Source organism: Acinonyx jubatus, chromosome A1 (assembly GCF_027475565.1).
Source record: "Acinonyx jubatus isolate Ajub_Pintada_27869175 chromosome A1, VMU_Ajub_asm_v1.0, whole genome shotgun sequence".
Taxonomy (NCBI): domain Eukaryota; kingdom Metazoa; phylum Chordata; class Mammalia; order Carnivora; family Felidae; genus Acinonyx; species Acinonyx jubatus.
In genome coordinates, this window is record NC_069380.1 from 72,553,075 (window position 1) to 72,576,976 (window position 23,902).

General features: G+C 42.6%; 1 protein-coding gene and 1 long non-coding RNA gene across 2 annotated transcripts in view; one reads left to right on the forward strand and one right to left on the reverse strand.

The window, feature by feature from the left end:
* LOC113600815 (uncharacterized) overlaps positions 1-23,902 on the forward strand; it is a 172,044-nt gene that overhangs the window by 102,522 nt on the left and 45,620 nt on the right. The window contains exons 7-9 of the long non-coding RNA XR_003421908.2: positions 8,510-9,086; positions 18,462-20,484; positions 20,755-23,806. This is a non-coding gene — a long non-coding RNA (uncharacterized LOC113600815). The remainder of the gene's footprint in view (positions 1-8,509; positions 9,087-18,461; positions 20,485-20,754; positions 23,807-23,902) is intronic.
* Positions 1,595-21,880, reverse strand: SLC10A2 (solute carrier family 10 member 2). The gene is made up of 6 exons (XM_015081194.3): positions 21,294-21,880; positions 14,031-14,149; positions 9,896-9,984; positions 8,795-8,970; positions 6,635-6,792; positions 1,595-3,708 (listed from the first exon to the last, which is right to left on the reverse strand). Exons 1-6 carry the CDS (start codon positions 21,668-21,670, stop codon positions 3,581-3,583), a joined length of 1,047 nt encoding a protein of 348 aa, XP_014936680.1. The 5' UTR covers positions 21,671-21,880; the 3' UTR covers positions 1,595-3,580.

The following is a 23,902-nucleotide window of genomic DNA, read 5'->3' on the forward strand; positions in this document are numbered from 1 at the left end:
TTATTACTGGGTTGTAAGAGTCCCTTGATATTATAGATCAATGATTTTTAAAATATGCTTTTTATCTTGTCATATGTTTTAACTATACTTTTGAAAACCTTGGAGCTGCAGAGTTAGCTCATCTAATTTATGAAAAATGCCCTTCGTATTTCATAATTAGCAAAGCAGGGGCCCTTCACATGCCAATCTGCCAAATCAGACTTTCTGTCAGAAGGAAAAAACACCTGACTTCATTTTTCTTTTTTAAAGATGTTTATTTATTTATTTAGAGAGAGGGTGTGTGTGAGAGTCGGGGAGTGACACAGAGAGACACAGAAAGAGAGTCCCAAGCAGGCTCTAGCACTGTCAGTGCAGAGCCCAATGGGGGGCTCAATCTCATGACCTGAGATCATGACCTGAGCCAAAATCAAGAGGCGGATGCTCAACCGACTGAGCCACCAGGTGCCCCTCATTTTTCAGTTCTGACAAATGCATAAGTATGGGTTTGGATCACCCTCCAGAGTGATGCTTTTTGGGGTAAAAAATGGAGGATGGAAGTGCTAGCATGTTCACGGAAATTTGTCTCCGCTCCCACCCTATAGTGTTTCTATATTTGAAATATTCCAACACAGGGAAAAAATGTCGCTTCTAGATTCTTAAATAAATACGTAATCCATTAAAAAGATAAGAAGCCTTTCACAGACACTAATATTCTGAATTGTTCCTTCAGCTGGTGTTGGAAAGTCTTTCCCCCAGGTCTGTCCACCACAGGTAGATTAGGGATTTCCTGTTCAAGGGGGAGAGCCCTGCCAGGAGACGCAGAACCCAGGGCCAGTGGAGCACTGAGGCATCCCAAGCATGGAAGTTTTGGGAAAGCACACATATGGAAAATGGAGAAATGGAAACGGATTCCCTATCCATGCCTTCACATTCCTTGGACAATTTCCTGAACTCCCAGGGACAATTTCCTGAACTCCCAGGAGTACTCGTACCAGAATATGAAGACTCTTGTTCTAAATGAATGTGGTTTTTGAAGAAGGGAATGCTTGACAAGCAATGGGCTGTCAAAAATTCCAAGAAAGATAAATTGTTTCCTGCTGGAGGAGAGTAATAAGTGTTCCTGGAGGGACAACAGGGTGATGTCTTTGAGGCGTCAGATGAGGCTCATATATGGAATTTCTTCAGTACTGTTGGTGAAAGATTTTAGTGCACTAAGGCCATCACTGGAGTCTCTCCATGTCTCTCCAAATATATATGAATGTACATATATATATTCATAGAGAATATATATATTACTCTATATTTTTCATAAAAAGTGATGGTGGTTTTATTTATAAGTACGTGTCATACTTTTATTATTATTTTAAAACAGCTATAATTGTCACACTGTTTTTAAGTCTTTGATTAATGTTTCCCCCTGTATTATTTGCTTGGGGACAAACCTCAGTCTATATCAGTGGGAGACCTAATTACTGGAGGATTCAATTAAGAGTTTCTTTCAGGGACTTTTCAGAGAACAATTTCATAGTAGAGAAACTCCACCTTATTTAGATCTCTCCAACTGAACAGTGAGGAAATCTTGACACTTGTCACAAGGACTCAACTAGACCAAACATTACAAAAATTATTTGCATTTATTCAAGCCTTTAAAATAAAATATTCATTTAATATGATACTCACAGAGGCAATAAAATACATAATTTAATAGGCTTTTCAAGCTCATTTAAAAATAGAGAGCTGTCATTTTACAAAGCTCAGCTATTTTTCTTCCCTCTAGCACAACTCACACAATACCACACCATGTAAGAAAGCCAAGTTTTGTCTCACATATTTGGATCTGCAGGGAGGAAAATCCTGCCTGCTGCAGCTGCTGGCTTCCGGACCCTTGTCTGGCCATGCTGAAATGCTGATATGAATTCACAGTGGCCTTAGCACACCTGCCTGTTTTCTGTTTGATGAGGAAAGCGTAGGAGGCACTGAACAGACAGACTCAAAGTTTTCCTTCTGCGCCATCAGAAGCATATTCTTTGACACTCCTTGATAGAAAATCTAAACCACCTCTCCCCTACTGGCCTCTAATAAAAAGCTGTAGTCCCTTTTAATAAATCTAATGATGAAAAAAAATATAGGAACCTTATCCAATCGTAAATGTGAACCTCATCTAAAAAGGCATACATATTACGGTGTTCAAAGCAGACTCCCTCACTCCCTATCAGAAGCTAAGGGTTGACGTTCATGTTCTTGTGATGCTGAAGAACAACAGCGGGATCTGAACTTGCTTCACCCAAATGCCAAAGGCCGTTTGGAGCCAAAACATTTGAAAGGAAATCTATGAGGCAGGGAGAATTTCCAAATGGGAAATGGAACAAAACCACCATGAACTGAATTAAGAATGTGCCCCCATGTTGCCGCAGAATGAAGGAAAAGAAATTAAATCAGATCCAACACGTGGCCAGTTGTTTCCCCCTTGACATTAAACCCCTGGTGCCATTGATCAAATCCTCCCTGCTTCCTCTTGTGACACTTACGTACAGCACCCAGAGAACCCATCTGGCAGCGCCCTTCCTACTTCTGGGCCCTGGGCATGTCGTCTTCTTCCTCATTCATGTTTCTTTTTATCGATACTCACTTGTGCACATCTAACTGACTCATGTCCTGCATTTCAAGTGGGTCTTTATTATTTGTGCTTTTCCTTGCGTTCGCCATGATCTCCCATTGAACTAAAATCACCAACTGGAGTAGTGGTGTTTTTTTCCCAATGCTTCTGCAACCTGCCCGCTCCATAGCTGTCACATTAGCCAACGTCGACCTGCCCCCTGCAGGCAGACCTTGAGGAAGCCCCTCTCCAGGGCTTGAAGAGCTCTTTGCCAAATTCAAGCCATTGGAAAGAATTGTTTTTCCTAAAAAAAAGAAATCTAGTGGCAGTGTTGGACTCCTGAGGCAGAGCAACCAATGTATGACATCGCTGATGCATTATGGACTCCTAATTTGACGATTGATTTCTGTTTAGTAACTCTTTTCTCTTATTTTTGCCCTTGGACTGTCACTGGAGAAGGCTAATTTTTTTTTTTTTTAATGCAGGAAGTCAGCTACTTGTCCATGTTACATGATAAAGTTATATAAATAAATAGGTTGCAACATTTTCAAAATAATAATTAACATGTCAGTGGAAGATGTTCATTTCAATCTTCTTACAATCATAAATACTGAAGAAAATCTTGATCACTTTATAATAATAATAATTCGTTGCATCTATCTTAAGATACATAAAGTCAGGTGCTCATCTCTGCGTTTTGAGATTCTGAGTAAGAATCCGGTTTAGGAGTTATGAGGTTCTCAGTGTTACCAGTGTCAGGTATAGTCTGTGGTCTGAGGACATTTCTCGGGCATATTTCAAAGACAGTACATATATACATATAAATATTTGTCACATTAAGGATTTGGGCCACCAGTCACTTGGTACCAAAACCAATATATGGATTCAATTGGAATTTAAATTTTCACCTTAACCCTTTCCTGCCAAGTATCCCAACAAAAACAAACAGATACTGTTATCGCAGAACGTGTACTTTAGAATTCTTCTTTTTTGTCAACTTGGTGTCTACTTGTTATCTGGCTGAAATCCTCCGTTCACCTTTGAGAACGATGACCCAGAGACTGTTTCAATGTCTTTGCTCTCTGGAAATTCCATGTCGTTCTTTCCATGACATTTCTTGTATGCCACATAAACTAGAAGGCAAGACACAGGAGGTTAATCAAGGTTCGTATCAATTAGCTGCAAACTTTCTTTGGGCAGTGATCATAATCTATGGCTCAGATATCAGCTTGCACTTCCTGTAGGCTGAGGGCTGCTTAGAGAGAGCAGAAGCCATTCTTAGGTTGCACACCAGTCATGGTACTTCTGGAAGACCTGGAGCACAGCCATAGGGAGCACTTGCTCACATGGCTTCTGCAGGCATCAGCCCTGCGGTGGGTGCTCGTCAAGAATGACAGCAGGCACGTATTCTGTGCCCACCACCTCCTACTTATTACAGTCCTCAGTAAATAGGGTCCATGCTATGGTGCAGGGTCCAACACCTAGGTCTAATGCTCTGTGTGGGAGGACTTGTGCTGGAATCACACTCCATCTCTCCCTGACTTGACTCCTTTCTTCCCCCGAAGCGGGAGCCTTGGCTGAGCTGGGATCAGCCTTCCTCTCTTCTGGGAAGCTGCTGGTCTCTGGTGGTAGTGCATCTATCAGCGTAGTTTTGAGGCCAGCTGACCTGGGCACACTGCCCGGCAAGGGGAGCAGAGCAGTGTATGTGTGTAGGCAAGCGCTATGGGCCCATGTATGGGGCAGGGGAGAGGGGTGGTCTTCATAGGCCCCGTTGGTTTTCGAGCCATATTTTCTAATTAAGTTTTATCTGAATGAGTGCTATTTTGTTATCTAAATATATGATTTTTTTTCTTCTACTTCTCATTGGTTACAAAGTCAACAGAGGAAGAAAAAGTATTATATCATTGGAACTTCACACTTAATACATACATAATAATGTCTATCTCATAATGCAGTTGTGAACATTAAGTGAAATAAAATAGTAAGGTACCTAGTATGGCCCTGGGAGAATAGTCAGTGCTCAGGAGTGCTTCAAAGGTCTTAGTATGTCAAGATCCATGTCTCCTTGTTGATCCCTGCACTTCTATAATACATTAATTTTGAAGCCACTGAGCTATTGAATCTATTGAATTGAGCTTTTGGTTAATTAAAATAGCCCAACAGTTTTATTACAAACTGTTTTCAGCCAGGACCCCTTCAACACACGTACACCACTAATTCTATTTAACCAAATTGTTTATTCTCTTTCTTCTTTCTTCTTCCCTTCCCTTCCCTTCCCTTCCCTTCCCTTCCCTTCCCTTCCCTTCCCTTTCCTTCCTTCCTTCCTTCCTTCCTTCCTTCCTTCCTTCCTTCCTTCCTCTTTCCTTCTTTCTGTCCTTCCTTTCTTTCTCCTTCTCTTCCTCCCTCATTCCCTTCTTTCCTTACTTTCTTTGTTCCAAAAAATTCTTTCACCAAAATATGTTTCCAGGCATTGTATGTATCAACAAATATGGCTTCCTCATCTTTATTCTGACTTATAAAAATGTGGGAAAGTATAAGACCAATACCAGTACCTGCCTTCCCATCATTCCTTCCACTTATCTACTAATCCCTTTTGAGTTAGTTATCCAACTAGTAAATTCACTTAATTGTTCCATCATCCAGTCTGCTTTCTCTGGCTTTCTAGTAGACATCACTAGCTAATTATGTGGAAAAACCTCAAGGTACCCAAATTGGCTATATGTCTTTATCATACAAGACAACAGAGTAATTAGGCCATGGACTCCTGTCTCCTGTGTCAGTGATAAATCAGTGGAAAGTTTCAAATGGATCCAGGGAGTCTTTTATACTAGAAGGAAAACTCTGCTTTGAGGATAACATTCAAGACAGTAATACAGAGAACGATTAGTACCCATAGGCAAGTTGAATATGAGAGCTTGAGAACTTGAGAGCCAAGTGAAAAATTAAACCAAACCCAAACAACACTGGACAGCCAGGCAGTCTATAACATAACATTCCCATTATTTCTGTCATTCACCTTCACTATATAACCTCCCTTAAATTGCTACGAAGCATAAAATATCAGTCTCGTTTTAAAGAGAAGATAAAATTTAAAAATAGAGGCTAGACATCATGAATCCTTGTAGAACAAATGTAAGGAAAGCTTCACCTAGGTGAAGGCCAGCAGGTGGCAGGGGCCAAGGATCAGAAGTGTATGCCACAGCAGAGTAAAATTAAACATCAGATTAGGGGCACCTGGGTGGCTCAGTCAGTTGAGCGTCTGACTTCAGTTCAGGTCATGATCTCACAGTTTGTGTTTGAGCCCCACATCAGTCTTTGTGCTGTCAGCACAGAACCCGCTTCAGATCCTCTGTCCTCTCTCAATCTGTCCCTCCCCAGCTCGTTCTCTCTCTGTCTGTATCTCTCTCTCTCAAAATAAATAAATAAACAAACAAATAAATAAACTTCTAAAAAATCAGATTAGCTATCCCTAGTCCCTAAAATAAAGAACATGTTTGCCTTAACTCTTCTAATTATATGGATGTTACATAATACATGTACACGTGCACATGCTCATGTATCTGTCTTCTAATATAACTTAGCCTGATAAATATCTCTTGAATACCACTTTTGTGAAAAATATCCTATATTTACAAAGCATATGAAGATGATGATTTGGAAAAAACAGCCAGTTCGGGGTTCTTAGAAGCATATAGAAAGACACAAAATAAAATGGTCCTAACAGGTTAATATGCCTCCCTAATTACTGGAGAAAAAGAAAAGTTCGTGGAGATGAATGAAACTCTCTTACTTTTCACTTAACAGTAATCTTTACAAAAATCTTCTGATAAAATTGCCACCTTTTCATTAGCTGTTGGGAATTCGTGGTAATAGTAGAGATGACTTTTCCCACCCCTTTATTTCTCCACCCACGAAAAGGTACTTAATTTAACTACGATTCACCGCCAAAAAAAAAAAAAAAAAAAAAAAAAAGTGATCGAACACAATGCCACATTATCCACTCGAGGGTCTCTCAAAGGGGAGTATCACCGGGGCCATGTGATCAGCATTATTCCTTACTGCCTAGGAAGATTCCCGCAAAGGTGAGCTGGAAAATGCTGTAGATGAGCGGGAAAGTGAACACGACGTTGAGCTCCTCCTGGGTGAAGGAGAGCTGCACGATAGTGGAGCACAGCTGAGTGTTCTGCATCCCCGTTTCCAAAGCAACTGTTCGGCACCTGCAAGACGCGTTGAGAGGATTTATGCTCTTATGGTCATTATTTTGTGCTTTGTTATTGCATGGCACTGAAAGCAGATACAATGAGAACAAGTGCTTATATGTGTATGTGTATGTAGCTTGCTATCTGCTTTTAAGGTATATATTTATTCAACATATTCTTTTACTTATACTACATGGATAGATAACTTCTTAATATATATGATTATATACAGTATGCACAAATATTCTCTCTATATATACATAGACACAATCTTGGCTTAGTCACCTTTTATGATTGTTATGATCGTAAGAAAAGCGATATAAAACATCACAAAAGTTAAAAAAGCATATGCAAACAAAAACCGCTGTTGCTGTTTTCTCCTTTCCACGTTAAAGAAAATTTAGAGTTTTTGACATCATTTCGTCCAGAGAAACACAGAATACTGACTAGCTTATTTTGCCCATTGAGCAGTGGAATATATCTATATGTGTATGTGTGTATGATATATATATATATATATAATATGTATGTACACATATATATGTATATATGTGTATATGTATGTATATAACCTTATATATAAAGATAATATTTATTTATATTGTTACATAATAATATTTATTAACAAATAATATATTTATTTAGTACAAATAAAATTACATGTTGAATAAATATATACATTTATCTTTTATTTATTTTTTAGGTGAACATATTTTTTAATTTAAATTTTAGTTAACATACAGTGTAACATTGCTTAATATATATTCACTTAAAGTAGATATATATGTAAATAAAAATATACATATGAAAAGAGTAGGATCATTTATATTAGTGTTCCATGAATTCAAAGGGGGCTCCTTTCATTCTTTCCAATTATGCCCTTGGTACCAGTGCAGAGCACAGAGTAGGGGCTGAGAAGACACTCAAGATAGAGTATTTGTTATAGTTGCTTCATTGTTAAATTGGCTTTGTTTTTCTGATGAAAGCTGGATAAAAGTCTGCCGGGAAGGTGGTACTGCTCCGTTCTCCAGACGAGAAAAGTCAGAGGAAGAGTGAATGCCTGCCCTGGGGTTCCCAAGGTCAGTTGGTGGTGGGTCAGAGTGCAAGCCCAGATCAGCCTGATGACGTGTAACACCCCCCACTGCCCAGCCCTGTTCGTCTCTTTCTCAATGTCTGGCATGCTGCAGCTGCGACACCAGCTTTTCTTTCTGCCTATTGGCTCAGATGGTCTGGCAGGGGAGGAAAAGTTTTTACTCGGTACTAGACTTGTCCATGCTAAACCCAGCTCTGATGTTTGCACCTTGGGTCATTGAGGAGCTCCGCCTGTTGCTGGACAGAGGGCCCCTTGTCACCAGGCCACCCTAAGTGCTTTTGTTGAAGTTATTCTGCCTGGAGAATAAGGACGTGAGACAATGGAAGGACTCAGTCTGCATTGTGTGGGGAATGGTCCCCAAGAATCTGAGCAAAAGAGTCGGTCAGTATTTTATTTCTGGGGGACCTGAGTCTATTTAGAATGATTGGGTGAATGTTATTACAGGTGAAAGATTTTGAATGTCTTATCAGTATTTACAGCTGTTATGGTTGAATTGTGTCTTCCCAAATGCATATGCTGCAGTCTTGACCCCCAGGACCTCAGAATGTGACCGGAGTTGGAAATTGGGTCACTGCAGATATACTTGGTTAAGATAACATGATTAGGGTGAGCCCTAATCCAGTATGACTGGTGTCCTTATAGGAAGGGGAAGTTTGGGCACAGAGACACTTCTAGAAGAAAGACAGTGTGAAGACAGCCATCTTCAAGCCAAGGAGAGAGGCCTGGGACAGATTCCCCCTCACATCCCTCCAAAGGAAGCATCTTGCTGACACGTTGCTTCTTGGACTTCTAACCTCAAAACTGTAAGACCTTAAATTTCTGTTTAAGCCACTCTGGCTGGGGTACTTCTCTATAGCAGTCCTAGCAAATGAATACAACAGCCATTACAGAAGCAGATACCCAGTCTGATTGATCAAAACACCATACCTGTGCCAGGACTGACCAGCTATTCTAGCCAGTAAAAACCCTAGGGAGTAACCAGCCAAAGGAAATAACATCCCTATGATCCACAGTTTGGGAGCGATGGTCCAGGCGCTCTGGTATAGAATTCCTCCAACGACAGCTATGAGCACGATAAGGATTGCACCTGTGATGGACCCGATCTGGAAGGAAGACACAAGCAGACCCGACAGCTGTGATCGAGAACAAAACCCACTCAGGAAGAATTGGAACACCCGGCTTCCAGATTGAACTCTTCCTGCTCTCCTTCCTTTGGTAAGTCTTACAACGTCTCTTAGTCTTGCTTTCCTCATGTGTACTTGAGGATCAAGTCTTGCCCAAGATGCCTTTTGTGATGATGATAATGAGAAAAGGGATATAACACTCTACAAAAGTTAAAAAATCATATATAAACAAAAGCCACTGTTGTTACTGTTTTCTTATTTTCACAGCAAGAAAATTTGGAGATTATAACTTTTTTTTTGTCCAGAAAAATAAAGAACACCAACTAGCTTATTTTGTCTTCCAATCAGTAGGATATATATATGTCTCCATCTATATATATGTATATCTTTATCTGCATTTATTTCTGTATTTATATCATCTGTGTCTATATCTATACCACTTTATCCATATCCATACCAACTAGCTCTAATATAGTTCCTGAAGGGGAATGAATGGTTACTAATGAATGGTTACTAATTACTAATGGGTACTAATATCTACCAATTGCCAGATGCTGAACTGGCCGTGTGGATTCAGAGATAAGAAACATCTGATCTATTTTTGAAAACAGCTGTATAGATACATTTTATAATACAAACCCACAGAACAGAGATCAGAGCAAGGTGCCCTGGGAATAGAGGGTAGAGTAAAAGCAAGAGGTGGCATTTGAGTTGGATAGAATCCTGCCCTGTAGGTGGGACCAGGAAGGGCACTCTGGAAGAGTGCACTGCAATGTCTAACAACTTGAAGTCTCGCTAGATGGAGGTTTATGATATACTGAAAAAACCGGTTTCGTCGCTGGAAAGATCAATTATTGAAACTCACACTGTGGAGCATTTGCAACCTATGGCATGGGGCACTTACCTTAAGAATGATCTTGGCTTTGTGGGGCCATTTGTGGTTAACAAATATTCCAATGGAAACGGGAACAACAAGAGCGACCAAAGACGTACCTGAAAATGACAGGAGAGCAATTTGATCAACAAAATACGTAGCCCAGGAAAAAGGAAGACAAAACAGTAAGCAGCCTGCAAAAGGCTTAGGTAGTATATCAGTCCCCTTATGAATCCACAAAACAGACTCAAGCAAAACAGTAATAAAACTCTCCTTGATCCACCCCGGCAAAAGATTTAATCTTCCTGGTGAAGCATTGCTAACATGGATGGTACAAATCCCTCTTAGGGTTCTTTACACTGCCAATCTTTTACTTTCAGTTTGTCAAAATCTTGGCTTCTTTGGTCTCTGGCTCTTGATATCCTGGGAAAAATACCTTTCTAAACTTTGTGTGTGTGTTTATGTTCTTGGGGTGTACATGGGTATTTTATGTCTGCCTGTTACATCACGGCAGTGGAAACCAAACAAAAAGTTCAGAATTCTCCAGGCATTCTGTGGGCTGATGACTTCTGGTTAAGACTGAGTTCAGGTCTTCAAATCTACAGCAGAGAGGTGAGAGAGGAGGTTGAAAAAAGCATGCTTTAAATTTTCTGTGAGATAATATATTTGGCGACCTCTCAAGCAATTATAATTCTTTGCAGGAACGTGCTCACCCAGCCAGATAAAAGAGCCATGCTTCAATTTCCTCGTGTTAAATTTACTGCTGTTCCCATCACATGATGGTTTGTTACCCCATGTTATTTAACTATTTTTGTCCAATCACTGCTTTTACATAGTTGTGTGCCAACAACCTCAACTTCTCACGGGCTGTTTCTTTGTCAAATATCCTTTTAAAGCAGGAGGGGAAAGTGCAATCGAATCATGAAGTTTCGAGGGTGGTCGTTGCTCTGCATTGGAGGAGATTCGATGAGGACCGGAAAATGGATTCTAGATCCCAGGGCTGCAAACATGAATTTAAAATGAACACAACAGTGATGAAAACATAATTTCTTTGTAGCCTTCTGGTCCTCCTGGCAGTATAAAGGTCAGCAGTTACTTTGTCCCAGAAATTACTCAAAGGGATTAAGTAATGGCCGGGAAAACCTAAAACAGGAAAAAAAAAGATGGTAGGAGAAAATGGTGGAACACAGGATATGGAAAAGAGTGGTTGATGGTCATACTGGTAAGAGCTTCCAGAAAAACCTCCTTTGGGTATCCTTACATCCTGCTACTTTGGGAGGAGACTTCTTCCCTGGGGTGTCCAGACTACTTAAATTGTGGCAAGTTTGTAGGCCTCCAGTTGAAACCGTCTTGATCCGAATTGATTGTATTCTGGTAGCTTACATCCAGGTGCAGATACTGTGCTTGGGATGCCAGTGTGGTTAGGGTATAGTATATTTTTAATGTGTCCCTTCTGTGAAAGGGGCTCCCTTCCCCCGCTGCCCCACCAGGCTGGGGCCCCTCCTGCTGAGAGTCTTTACCTCTCTGGGGAGGCCCAAGGCTACAGGATGAACACACGGACCACCTGCCCAAATTGTGTTTCTTCTGCCAACCGGGTGAGGCCAGAGACAGTTTTTCTGGGACCAGAAGTTGGCCATTAAAGACACTCTTTGCCCTTCCTCAAATTCAGTGTGTGGTTCCCACCCAGAAAGGTGGGTTGGTGTGATTCTTGACTCCCCGTGGGGTAAAGTTTCTCTCTCCTTCTCCCCCTTCCTCGTGTGCCCGCGCAGCACGTGTCTAACGCCCGTCCAGTTCGATGGGAAAGCAGTTGGGCCACTGGAACTGTAATGTGGCCTTTTTGTTTTGAGTTCCCAGAGCAGGTCTGGGAGGAAAGAAAGACGGATAAAAGCAAGAGGAGGACAGTCATGGACTGGAGCCAGAGGGACTGGGGTCTGAACCTGACCAACTGTGGGAAGGCTGCAAACTGTACAGCCTCTCTGTGCCCTGGTGTCCCCCTTTGTGAAGCAGGTAGAATTATAAGTAGCTCACGCAGCTGCCGTGGGAATTAGGTGATGAAGCAGGTGTATGGTTCATAGCGTTGGGCACTTTTAAACAGACAGCAGAGGGGAGCAGGGACAGCACCCCGCAGCCACTGGTCTCCGTGTTCTCGGTGGCACAGGCTGGGGAGACGCCCTCTTCCACCCCAACCCCCTATGGGAAGGGCTCGGCTATGGTGCTGCACCTGCACAGTGGGGTGGGCATTGTGTGGAACTCGGGCTGGGCAGCGCTGACCACAGAGAGAATGTGAAGACCAGGGGGCATTTCCAGTTCAGTGCTCATTTGGGGCAAATTAAACTTTACCCTGGGCCTTAGTTTCCTTGTCTAAAAAGTAACGAGCACAACTTGTGAAGTGATTGGGTTGTTGTCTTAACGGACTAGAAAAACCAATAGCAAGAAGGTTAGGTTGGAAAACAGGCCTGGGTAAAATGGTGAATAAGCAGAGTCAGTATCTTTGTTTTTGCTAACTCATTTAACAGTTTTAAAAATCTTGCCCTTTTCTCTTTTCTTTTTGCCCTGACCTCTTTCCTGATGACCGTTACCTCCACAGAGGTGCTAATTACTCTGTCTCATTTTCTGTTCCTTTCAAAATTTATTCACATTAAAGGAAGTGCTGGGCACCTGGGTGGCTCAGTCGTTTAAGTATCCAACTCTTGATTTCAGCTCAGCTCATGATCTCTGGGGTTTGTGAGATTGAACCCCTTGTCACACTGTTCACTGGTGTTGTGGGGCCTGCTTTGGATTCTCTCTCCTTCTCTCTGCCCTCCTCTGCTTGCTTCTCTCTCTCTGTCTCAAAATAAATAAATAAACAAACACATATATTTTTTAAAAAGGATGTGTTATAAGTTATTCACACTACAGTTAGAATTATTCAATATAGCCATGAAGTATTTTCCAGAAGGGAATGAATATCACGAAGAGAATTTTCTTTTAATGTTTATTTTAGAAACAGAGTGAGAGACAGAGTGCAAGAGGGGGAGGGGGCAGACAGAGGGTGACACAGAATCCGAAGCAGGCTCTAGACTGAGCTGACAGCACAGAGCTTGACTTGGGGCTTGAACTCATGAACCACGAGAGCCGAAGTCTGACACTTAACCGACTGAGCCACTCAGGCGCCCCTCGACGAGAATATTTTGAAGCTTAAATTATTTTGTTAAACAATAAGTAATAATAGAATTAAAAGTCCTCACTCAAGAGACAGGTTCTTTGAGAGGCCTGCAATGCAGGAAGTCTACATTGTTTAACATGAAGGAAGGTGCTTTCCAAGGGAGCAGACTGAGAGTTAAGGAGAATGAGGCAGAGCAGGGGATTCTGTGGAGTCACCCTACAACCTGTTTGCAAGAGAACTATCTCACCTATATCTCATCTTTTATGACTACAACGGTGTGGGAAATGCCTGGTTTGAGAAGGCCAGGAGCTGTCTTGTCTTACCCTTGACCCCATGTTACACAAACACTTAATTTCTCACCATTATCTGTTGAACCGGAAACTGAAAAAAAAAAGCCCCTTTGGGGTGGGGGTGAACATCTCGGAGCAAAATGAGTGGAGACAGAGTCATGACTGGTAGATTTGACTCCTGGGGCATCACGTACAGACTGCACCAGGCAACGAACTTCTGAGTCAAGATGTGGCTCACAGTCGAGTGTTACCTGTATTACGTTTCGTTGGGTAGTTTCCCAGCACCACACCCACGATTGCTCACTAGGTGTCCTAATTTTAAATCATTAGTGGAATGTGTGTATATATATTTATGTTATATTTCTTCTATCTGCGTGTCTGGGAGCAAACTCATGTTCCTGTGAACTATGGTACTGAGCGTTACGGGAAGGACATAGCCTCTTGTGCATCAGCAATTTTGGCTTCCTCAGGTCCAGACGGCCGTGCCTTGAGTCAGCCCTCCCTCTGGTACCTGCAGTGGAGGAAAACCAGGTTCTCCCTTGGGGTCAAAGTTTGGGGTTTGGATTCTGCCAACCCTCATTCAGTCGTAGGCATGACCTGTAACGAAATCCTGATTGGGTAAAAACGGCCGCTGGTTTGAGAGGTAGACACTAGCTGGGTCTGGGCCTGGCCCGAGGTTAACAGAGAACAGGAGGGTAATATTCAGAAAGCTTGCAGAGGAATGACTTACCTATGTTATCAAAGGGAATTATGATGGTCCCAGAGTCGACCCACATTTTGGTATAGATAAAGAGGCACAGCGGCATCATTCCCAGGGCAAGCAGCGTGGAGCATGTGGTCATACTGATGCTGGAAGGAAATGGGCAGGTTGATACGTCCGCCTGGGTTTTCTAGGGGGAGACTTAGTTTCATCTTGCAATTCATGATTAGGAAATCCTGTGGAAGACTCAACCAGCAGCATCCTCTAGGCTGATGGACGGATGTGTGCATGTGCCCATCTTTGTACAGGTCCCAGCTTTGGGGAAAATGCGGAGATCTGGATTTGTTGTTTTTCTACTCTGTCTTGGGCCATTCCTCCCTCTCCACTGGTTCTCGAGGATCAGAGCAGACAGTTAATGACTGTTTAAATTCATTATTAGAAGAGGTACAGGGTTCTTGGACACACCACGCTTTGGACCTCCAATCAGAGAAAAGCCAGCACATCTATACCAGCCGAAACTTTAGGGGCTTTGCTGTGTCTGTCCGTGTTGAGATGGGATGGGACTCCCTGGTCCCTCGGAGGAGAGCACATGTCCAAGGGAGGGAGCCTCAGTGTCTTTTTTAAGGCAGACAGATTACTGCCCCAATGCCTGTAGCTTAAAAAGAAAGAGGAAGCTGACTTGAAGAACTAAAGAAAATATGCAAGCGGGGGTGGAGGGGGTGGTGGGCCTGGATTCTATTTCCGCTGAGAAATTTACCCAATGTGTGTTCAGAAGGACCAGGGTTTGATACTATTACTCCTGAGAGCATCTGTGTTTTAGTGAGCGGACTGGCTGGGTGAGCGGATTTTGGCTTTGGACCTGGAGGATTTTACATGGAATGGTGCTATCTTCCGCAATGTGACAATGGATGGAAGACAGGTGTTTGGGTGGTGGGTCTTCCTGGTTCCCCTCAAGGGGCCATGTGCACAGAGGCACATTCTCTTCCTGGGGAACAGAGCTGTTAAATGTCTGGGCCAGGCACTAAAGCCAGACACTGCTGGGGTTGGAAGCAGGCGTAGCCACTTACTACATAAGTACTATGCTCTTTGGGTAATTTACTTGACTTTTCTTGGCCAGCTTCCTTATCTGTGAAATGAAGATTATAACTATTGCCACCTCATAGGCCGTGAGGACTAATGACCCAGTGAGTCCAGTACTTAGAATAATGCAAGACTCTCATTAAAAGTCAACTACTGTATTAGCTCTCCAGCCATAGTGTGTGTGTGTATGTGTGTGTGTGCACATGTGTTGTGTTCCAACAAAATACAGGATCCAGAAATGAGACATTTTTCTGAAAGGCCTTTCTCCAAAACCTGTAGCATTGAGACTATCAGAGTAGTAATTTCTTAAAGGTATTATATGTGGACTTGAAGGAAAATGCAGAATTATTTACATCACCTGTGACCCTGCCCTCTGCTGTGCTCCACAAATACCAAAACCACACTACATAGTGCTAAGGAAAACAGCTGGGGGTGAGGAATTTCATTTTAATGCATCCAACTAAGCACAGTCTTGGCAAAAAATAAAGGGTGGTGGCAACGCTTAACGGGGGCTTAACTTGGCTAATAACCATTTTTTTTTTAAACTGGGAATGACCTCACTTAAAATGTGTTTAAAGAATTTAGGATAAAAAAAAAAAAAGAATTTAGGATAAAAGTACTTGTCTTCGTGGAGCTAAAATAGTATAACAACAACAAGTGCTGGAGATGTATGTGAAACATTTCTAAGAAGTTCCATCTGTTATGGGACAGATTAACTTAATTTAGATACAAAAAAAGGATGCTAAGGCAGCATCCTAAACCAGAATAATAATTTTCAGAAATAGTCTTGCTTATAATTAAAATATTGGAGTTTGTAAGCTCTCTCCCTTCCTTTGACATTCTCTCTTTTATCTTTTATTTCAAAAATAAATTAGAATGGATTTAAAATTATCATCATGGGGTGCCAGGGTGGCTCAGTGGGTTGAGCATCTGACTTAGGCTCAAGTCATGATCTCATAGCCTGTGAGTTCGAGCCCCACGTTGGGCTCTGTGCTGACAGCTCAGAGACTGGAACCTGCTTCAGATTCTGTGTCTCCCTCTCTCTCTGCCCCTCCCCTGCTTGCACTCTGTCTCTCTCTCTCTCAAAAATAAATAATAAAAACATTAAAAAAATTAAATTTATCACCATAATAAAATCATTTTATTCCAGTATGTCCAATGTGCTTTCCAGAGTAGAGGGGATGGGAGGGGTGCACGGAGGGGGCAGTGTTTTCTACCTGGATGATATAGTAAAGAGAAGGGTAAGGATTTTTTATTTTAAACTCTGAGAACAACTCTTTCTCTCTTTGGTTTTTCTTTCAAATTTCCTTGGGAAAGCTTCAATTTTAAATTATTGCTAAGACAGTTTATGAAATTGTGTTATGGTTTTGAGTTTGGCAAGAGTAGTTTCTTGAGGCCCCGAGGTAGGACATGGCAGCAGCTGGAGAAGGGAATGGTCTAGCTTTAGTGGGCCACCTTGACCATGAGGCACTGCAGAGGGGCAAGAGAACAGGTGGCCAGAAGTTGATGCCATTTGAACTAACATGAGAACAATATCAAACCACTCAAAATGAGATGAAAAACAATTCACAGGTAATAATTCTAGGGAGCAGTGTAGGGGAATAGATCAGCAAAAGAAAAAAAACTCCTTTTATGAATAAAATCTGAAGTTTTATAAGAAGCATAGATGTCAACAATAGAAATACTACCATGAGTTTATGCTGGAATGAGGAAAAAGGTAACAAAAGAAAAAAATCTCTTGTCTTTAATTTTTGGCTTTAGCCTATTCGCCACCAGGGAAATTTGTTTTCCTTTCTTTTCTTTTCTTTTGGAGATAAAGACAATAAATGAGAATTCACTAAATGTTGAGGAATTGGGTGAAGTCACTGATGAGGAAAGTAAAGACTGTTACCATATTAGAAGTAAAACACCAAATTTGACAGATCAAATGAAGTGTATGTAGGTGGTGCTAGAAAGTGGGGACATGGTAAGTAATAGAAAAAATGTTGAACAAAGATTAAGAGTCTGGATAAGGATACCTGACTAGGTCTGGATTCAAATCTGTCTCTGATATGTACTGCCTCTGTGACTGGGGTTAAGGTTATGAGCCTTAATTTTATCATCTGTCAAGTGCAGAAAATAATAGTACTGACCTCAAGAGGATTATCTCAAGGGTTAAATACACCAATGTATGTGGAATCCTTGTACTGTGTGTGGCTCATAATGGTGAGCTAATAAATACTAGCTAGTAAAATAAAAATAAATGCTACATAAGAGAAACAAAGCTTGGTGACTTTGAGGGGAAAAAGAGAAAAAGTCAAATACTATTGGGTTAGTTCTCAGAGTAGAGAGAAACTGGACATTTATGTGATTTAAATGGGAGAGGTTGCTTCAAATTTGTGATAAGCCAGAGGGTGGAGGATCTTGAACAACTAAAATAACAATAAACAATGAACAATGAACTGACCTGGAAGATGAAAAATGTAGCAATCTTAGCCAGAGAACAAAGGAAAATCTAGGAACGATTAACACTGGAAAATAGAATAAGGGAGTGTAGCTAGTAGATGGCAACTCCAGATGGAGTTGGGGGGAGTGGAGGAAAGGTACATAAGCAGGGATCCCTCCAAGAAGTCAAAGAAAGGAAAATGACAAGGAAAAGTCCTTGCATGGTGTGGCTGAAAGGAGATTCGAAAATGGGGGATCTCTGGGAATAGAGCCTCAAAGGAGGCAGGTGTCTTTGTGTCCTCTGGACTATGAGTCCTGCCACCGGCAGATTCGCCTGAAAATGTCACCTTCATTTCTCCCAGAAACATTTTGTGTATAGAATGCCCACAGCACAGCTAGAACAGGTGAAAATACCTGTACGCTACTCACATTCCCGCAACACTTTTCTAGGCTGGAGCAGTCCGAGAAGGAGCTCAAATATCACTTGCTGTATTTCAATGAGCAAGGTCTATAATTTCGTTAAGGATAACTGTTAAGTTTGTTGTTGTTGTTGTTGTCTATTATTTTTTTTCACTGGAGATTGCAAAATGCAATGGCTTGCCAGGTTCAGAAGAAATGGTGGCAGGGGAATGAGGGGATGAGCGGGAGAGGGGGAGACAACAGTGTTAGGGGGACAATGGGGTGAAGGGGAGAGGGAGAGGGGGCTGGGTGGGCTGGGGGGGGGTTGATTTGGTTTCTTCTCCCAGAAAGCACACCCAGGCAAGTCACTGTAGATGGAGTTGTTTTGCTTTCATGGTGTGGTATCTGTTCTAGCAACTGATAAGCATTACAGATACCTGTTGTGAAACAATCATATCTTGGCTGCGATTGCTACGGTTCCAGTGGAAATGGAGAACGTAAAGTTCTTAATTTTTTCTAAGTTTGTTTGTTTGTTTGTTTATTTATTTAGAGACAGAGAGAGAGCATGCACAAGTGGAGAAGGGGTAGAGAGAGAGGGAGTAAGAGAGAATTCCAAGCAGACTCTGCACTGTCAGCGTGGAGCCCCACATGTGGCTCGAACTCACAAAACTGCGAAATCAGGACCTGAGCCCAAGTCGGATGCTTAACTGACTGAGCCACCCAGGCACCCCGAAGGTAAAGTTCTTAAAGCACAGAACTGACTCCAGAAGAATAGAAAGTGTTGGAAAACTGGTTCCCAAAAGCTGAGGTGATACTCTCTTAACTTACTTTAAAGGAATATTTGACCAGTTCTTCCTTTAACATATGCAATGCATAATGTCATCATCGTACTGAACAGCATAATTTAACTGCTTTCAATGATTATGAGCCATTGTGATAAACGCTATTATTTGCTCCGCTAAAATACAGCGATGTCTTCTGGGCATTTGTGTTTAGAGAGCTGTTTGTCCCTAGATTAAGGGACGCAGCAGCTGCTGTGACTTTGTGAGTTGCCTTATTCATTTTGTGGGCATTTTTGCTCCTCTCTCTTGAGGTCAGGTTTTTGGGGCCACTTGATGCTGTGGGACACAGAACCACCCCACTAGCACCTTGCTCCCCACACCACTTCTTTTTTTTTTAATGTTTTTTAATTTATTTTTTGAGAGAGAGAGACAGAATATGAGCAGGGGAGGGGGAGAGAGAGAGGGAGACACAGAATCCGAAGCAGGCTCCAGGCTCCAAGCTGTCAGCATAGAGCCTGACACTGGGCTCAAACCCACAAACGGTAAGATCATGACCTGAGCCAAAGTCGGACGCCCAACTGACTGAGCCACCCAGGCGTCCCTACCTCCACCCCACTTCTTATATCTCATCCTCTGTGCTGAGAAATAGCGCAACAGAGCTCTAGGATTAGGAGATTAAGAAGGTCCTGCGCAAGGAACATTTATGACATTGAGCAGGATTGAATATTTTCCTGGGTTTTGTTTGAGGTCTGGATAGGGGGCATGGCTAGCAAGGTGACTGCTAGACTGGAGAGCTGTTGGTGTTACTCACAAGACAAGGGGCATCTGTGGAGAACACACTTTCTAGAATGAAAATGAACAATTTCACTGCCATATGTCCCATTTAGGGATTATTCTGACTTGCTGAAGGATTCACATACACTGATTAAGCTGGCTGTTTTCCACCAAAGTTTCAAGTTTTACTTTGGCTCTTTCTCCTAAATATTTTTATTTTTTTACAGGATTTGTTATATGAGGTAGACAGGATTACATAATCATCTGTTTCAAGACAAATAAGATTTCCTTGACACCACAGAAAAGTGTCAGTTGGAGCTTAGATTAGGTCCCTGCAGTTTTTGCCCGCAGGAAGAAATCTGTTCCAACAGCCAAATAACCCAGCCTCGTGCATACTTTTCTGTTTTACAAACGGATTACACGTGGGGCATTCTCTTGAGGTAGAAGACTCTTCCATTTTATTGAAAAGTTACAAATACTCTGTAAAAGCTGTTTGGTGGAATTCAAAGTCCCATATTCAATTTGGGTCACTCCCCTTGGCTTAGTGGGTGAATTGTCACCTCTGTGTGCTTATGTCCAGATCAGCCCAAGTTGAGGTCTAGAAGGGCCTTATGGCTCTGTGGTGGTTCACAGATTAACTAAACCTGAACAGCGCTCGCCATCCTTTGTTCTTTACAAGACTTCCTTAGGGGGAAAAATCTATTGCAAGGAGAGATGGTATTTCCTTAAGTGAAAAGTATGTGAAGTGAAGCCATACAGGTTGTATGGCTTTTCTGAAGCTTCGGGGGGACCAACCCCAGCTGAGATGACACAGTGCTCAGTAGGCACTGTGTCAACGTGGAATACAGCTTTACATTTTCCAGTGGTTACATTTCTACGCCTTAAGCTTCTCTCTTCTGAGCATAGTAGCTTGTGATTAACAGAGCTGACTGCCTACTGTATAGTATTTAATAAGCACGCGTTACATTACCACCTGGCTGCTTTGCAGAAATGCATACCTTTCCCAGGAAATGAGGAATTGTCAGGTAAGGAAAAAGATGTTTTTCTATTCAACGTAAGGCATTAAAATTCTCGGTCTCATCACGTTAATGCTTCGTCTTATTTCTATTAGTTTTTTTTTTTTTTTTTCTGGTGCTAGTTCAGACTGGCACAGGATGAATTGGGCAAACATTGCAATTTAGATTACTCTGTGGGAAGCAGAGAAGCCATTTTCTGTTTATTTTATAGTAAGGTAAGCATAATTTAAAAAAAGCTGCTGCAGGTTTTTTTTTTTTTTTCTCTTTTAATGCCAGTAGAAGCGAAGCGAATGTACAAATTCCTCCTGAGGCTTTATACCAAGAAAAAACTTGTTCAAAGAACTGGCTGTATTTGGTGAGTTGACCAACTATTGATATTGTCTTAGAATAGATTCTAATGTGTAACGAACAATTGGATCGCGTGATTCCACTCAGAGCTCCTCGTCACCACAAAGAAAGGTCTGGTTTGTTTCTCGTTTTGTTTTTGCTCATACCAACAGGGCAAACTTTCTCAGGTGCGCTCGTGGCTTGGACAAACTTCTTTTTTGAAACACTTTGAGTCTTTCCCCAAAGATAAATGGCAACTATCCAGCTCCCTGTTCACTGAGCTGGATTAGAAACCACAAATATAAAGTATAACCCCCAAATTCCAATAGCTAAGCAGCTGTACAGGAAGTTGAGGGAATGCACTTATTGTCTTCTGTTTAGTTCCTCAGCTGTACCCTAGATCAGGCTGGTCAGATGGACATCACAGTGACGTGGGCTTGTGACAAGATTAATTCAATGTGATTACAGTAGGAGAGGCTTAGATAGCTTACCTCAAGTCCATGTCGCCATCGACCCAGTAGGCCAAGATATTGGAGGCGGTTCCTCCGGGACAACATCCCATGATGAGTACCACTACGGCTTGGACAGGAAGGATGTCAAAGGCCACTGACAGGATGAATCCCGTGAGGGGCATGATTCCAAACTGACAGAGGAAGCCAACGCATATGCCCCACGGCCGCTTTACGTGTCCTAGGAATTTCTTGATTTCCACATTGCATCCCATGGAGAACATCACCATGGCCAAGAGGATGGTCAAGACAGTGCTCAGGACCACGCTGAGGATGTTATTGAAATTGCTCTCAGTCAGCACACAGGACGACCCATTGCAAACCGTGGCACTGGCCGAACAGCCTGTTGAATTATTCATTGCTGGATTTGGTGCCCAAATGGTCACACGCGACCACAGAAGTACCAATCTTCCGCTCCTCACCAGATGAATAATGCCTCATCCAGCCGTGTCCAACTTTTAAACCCTTCTCAAACATGTGTCACTTGAGTCTCTTTCAAAAACCACCTCAGAGAAGCAATAAAAAACAATAAATGCTAGTATGTCAGTTTCCAGAGGTAACATTACAACACAGCACAAATTATGAATCATAAAAGTCCTGCCAAATTGTTGGTCCGGCTGGAGAATTATAATTAATCATTTATTGGCATGATAATGAACCGTACCATATAAAAAGAGCCGTGTTAATGTTTAATGCTGAGGAGGTTTGTGAAATTTCAGTTAAGTGACACTTAAAAACAACTAAGAAAAACGAAAGAACGTTGGAGGGTGTAAGCCATAGGAAAGCACATTGTTCACTCATATAAGGGAGATTGGGTCCTGAAAAAGTCACGTCCTGTGCCGAGTTAAATTGCAAAATCGTGTCAGGCTCTGAACTGGGACCTAGACCTTGAATTTCCTCCCTCCAAGAGCCTTCCTACTGAATCAACTGGTCTGCTTGTATTGGTCTATAGTTTTCCTAAAGTACATGTAAGTTTCAGAAATCTGTAGGGTCTTGATGCAAACCTATGGGACAGTAACATGCAGGAGGGTGGAATGTTGTCTATGGGGTCTGGTGGGAAGGGAGCTGATGAGTAGAGCCACCCTCAATTACAGAAGTGATTCTGTGTGTGTTGCCATGGTAACAAAGCACTTTTTTTTTTTTTTAGGTAGAGACAATACAATTATTTAGAGGAATAAGCCTCAGAGGATTAAGTCAAGGTAACAGGCTGGTGGATAGAGGTTTCAAGGGAGGCTGATTTTTATGAATGTCAAATAGTCAACCTCATTGCAGACAGAACACTGTATTTGGTGTGTAAGGAAGATAAAGGAGGGAGAGAGGGATTGTTCCTGTTCTCGGAAGTTTACAATCCAATGACTGCGTCAAGATGTATGTGTTGTCTAATTTAATCATGTTAAATTAAGGAAGATGAGCATCCCCATTTTACGGATGAAGACTTGAGGGTCAAGGAAATGAAGTGCTTTATTCAAAGCTACCCAGCAGATACCTCGACATCCTGAAACTCAGTCTGGCTTGGTGAAAATTAGCAGCACCTTAGAACAGAACTTCTCAAAACTCAGTGTGCACATGAACCCTCCAGGGGTCTTGTTACAGCACAGATCCCGATTCCGGAAGTCTGGGGTGGGCCTCAGGATGTCTGCATTTCTGACAAGCTTGGCATTGATGGATTGATGCCGATCCAGAGGACCACACTGTGAGCATCAAGGCCACAGACTACCAATGTCAGGGTGACTACCATGGCACCCAAGGTGGTGGAAACTGAGCTTACCGGTCACAACTGAGAACAGCGTTTAGAGAGCGACTCGATACGGGGAATTACCTTTCTCATCGCTTGAGTACACATGAGCTGTGAGCACCCGGCAAAGGGATCCATTTGTGTCAGATGTCCCAGCTGCTGGGGGCCTAGGGACACTGTCCCTTTAATCTGGAATTGAGCTGCTGGGAAAATGTCGAAGAGTGTCCTTAAGGGGTGACCATGATTCACACTCCTTATGGTGCAGCTTCTGTCCCCAGAGTGCTCCTCTCTAGCTGTCATGCTTCACAGCCGCCTTTGCTGGCATGGGTGGGCTCCCATTAGCTCTGCCTGGCTGCATGCCAGTTCCCAGGAAATCGTCCCGACTCTCTCACTACCCTTCCTGCTCCCACAGCTAAATGATTAGCTAGGGAATCCCCACAAGGGCTCCCCTCTCACTCCTGTGTGTGGAATGACTTGGTCCCTGCCCTGCAAGCATCTCCTGGCACTGACCTCTGACCCACTTCTTGGCTCAGGTGCCCGGCAGCCGAGGGCAGGAGCTGAACACTCCCCCTGCTGCCGCAGCTCGGCACCTGCCAGCTCGGGCTCTGCCCCCCAGTGCCTGGGCTGGGCTGGGTTGGGCATGTCCACAGGACTGGAGATCAGCTTCCAAAGCAGCTGTCTTGCTTTCACCTCCAACAGCCCTGGAGAGTGAAAAAGCTAGCCTAGGACCTACCCCCCAACAGCCTCTTCGCTTCACCAGGTCTGGTTTGCGAGGGGAAACTCCAGGGTGGCTGGGATTTTTCCCAGGATGGGCTTCCTGTTCTGGGCTTGCTGCTGGGTCGCCGGGTGAACTCCC

Bases quoted from the DNA above. Each gene is read 5' to 3' on its own strand.
- SLC10A2 (XM_015081194.3), bottom strand. From the start codon at position 21,670: ATGAATAATTCAACAGGCTGTTCGGCCAGTGCCACGGTTTGCAATGGG. The intron at 14,150-21,293 runs GTAAGCTATCTA...ATTTCCTTCCAG, and splicing joins GATGGCGACATGGACTTGAG to CATCAGTATGACCACATGCT. The intron at 8,971-9,895 runs GTAAGTGCCCCA...TCTTCCTTCCAG, and splicing joins AAGCCAAGATCATTCTTAAG to ATCGGGTCCATCACAGGTGC.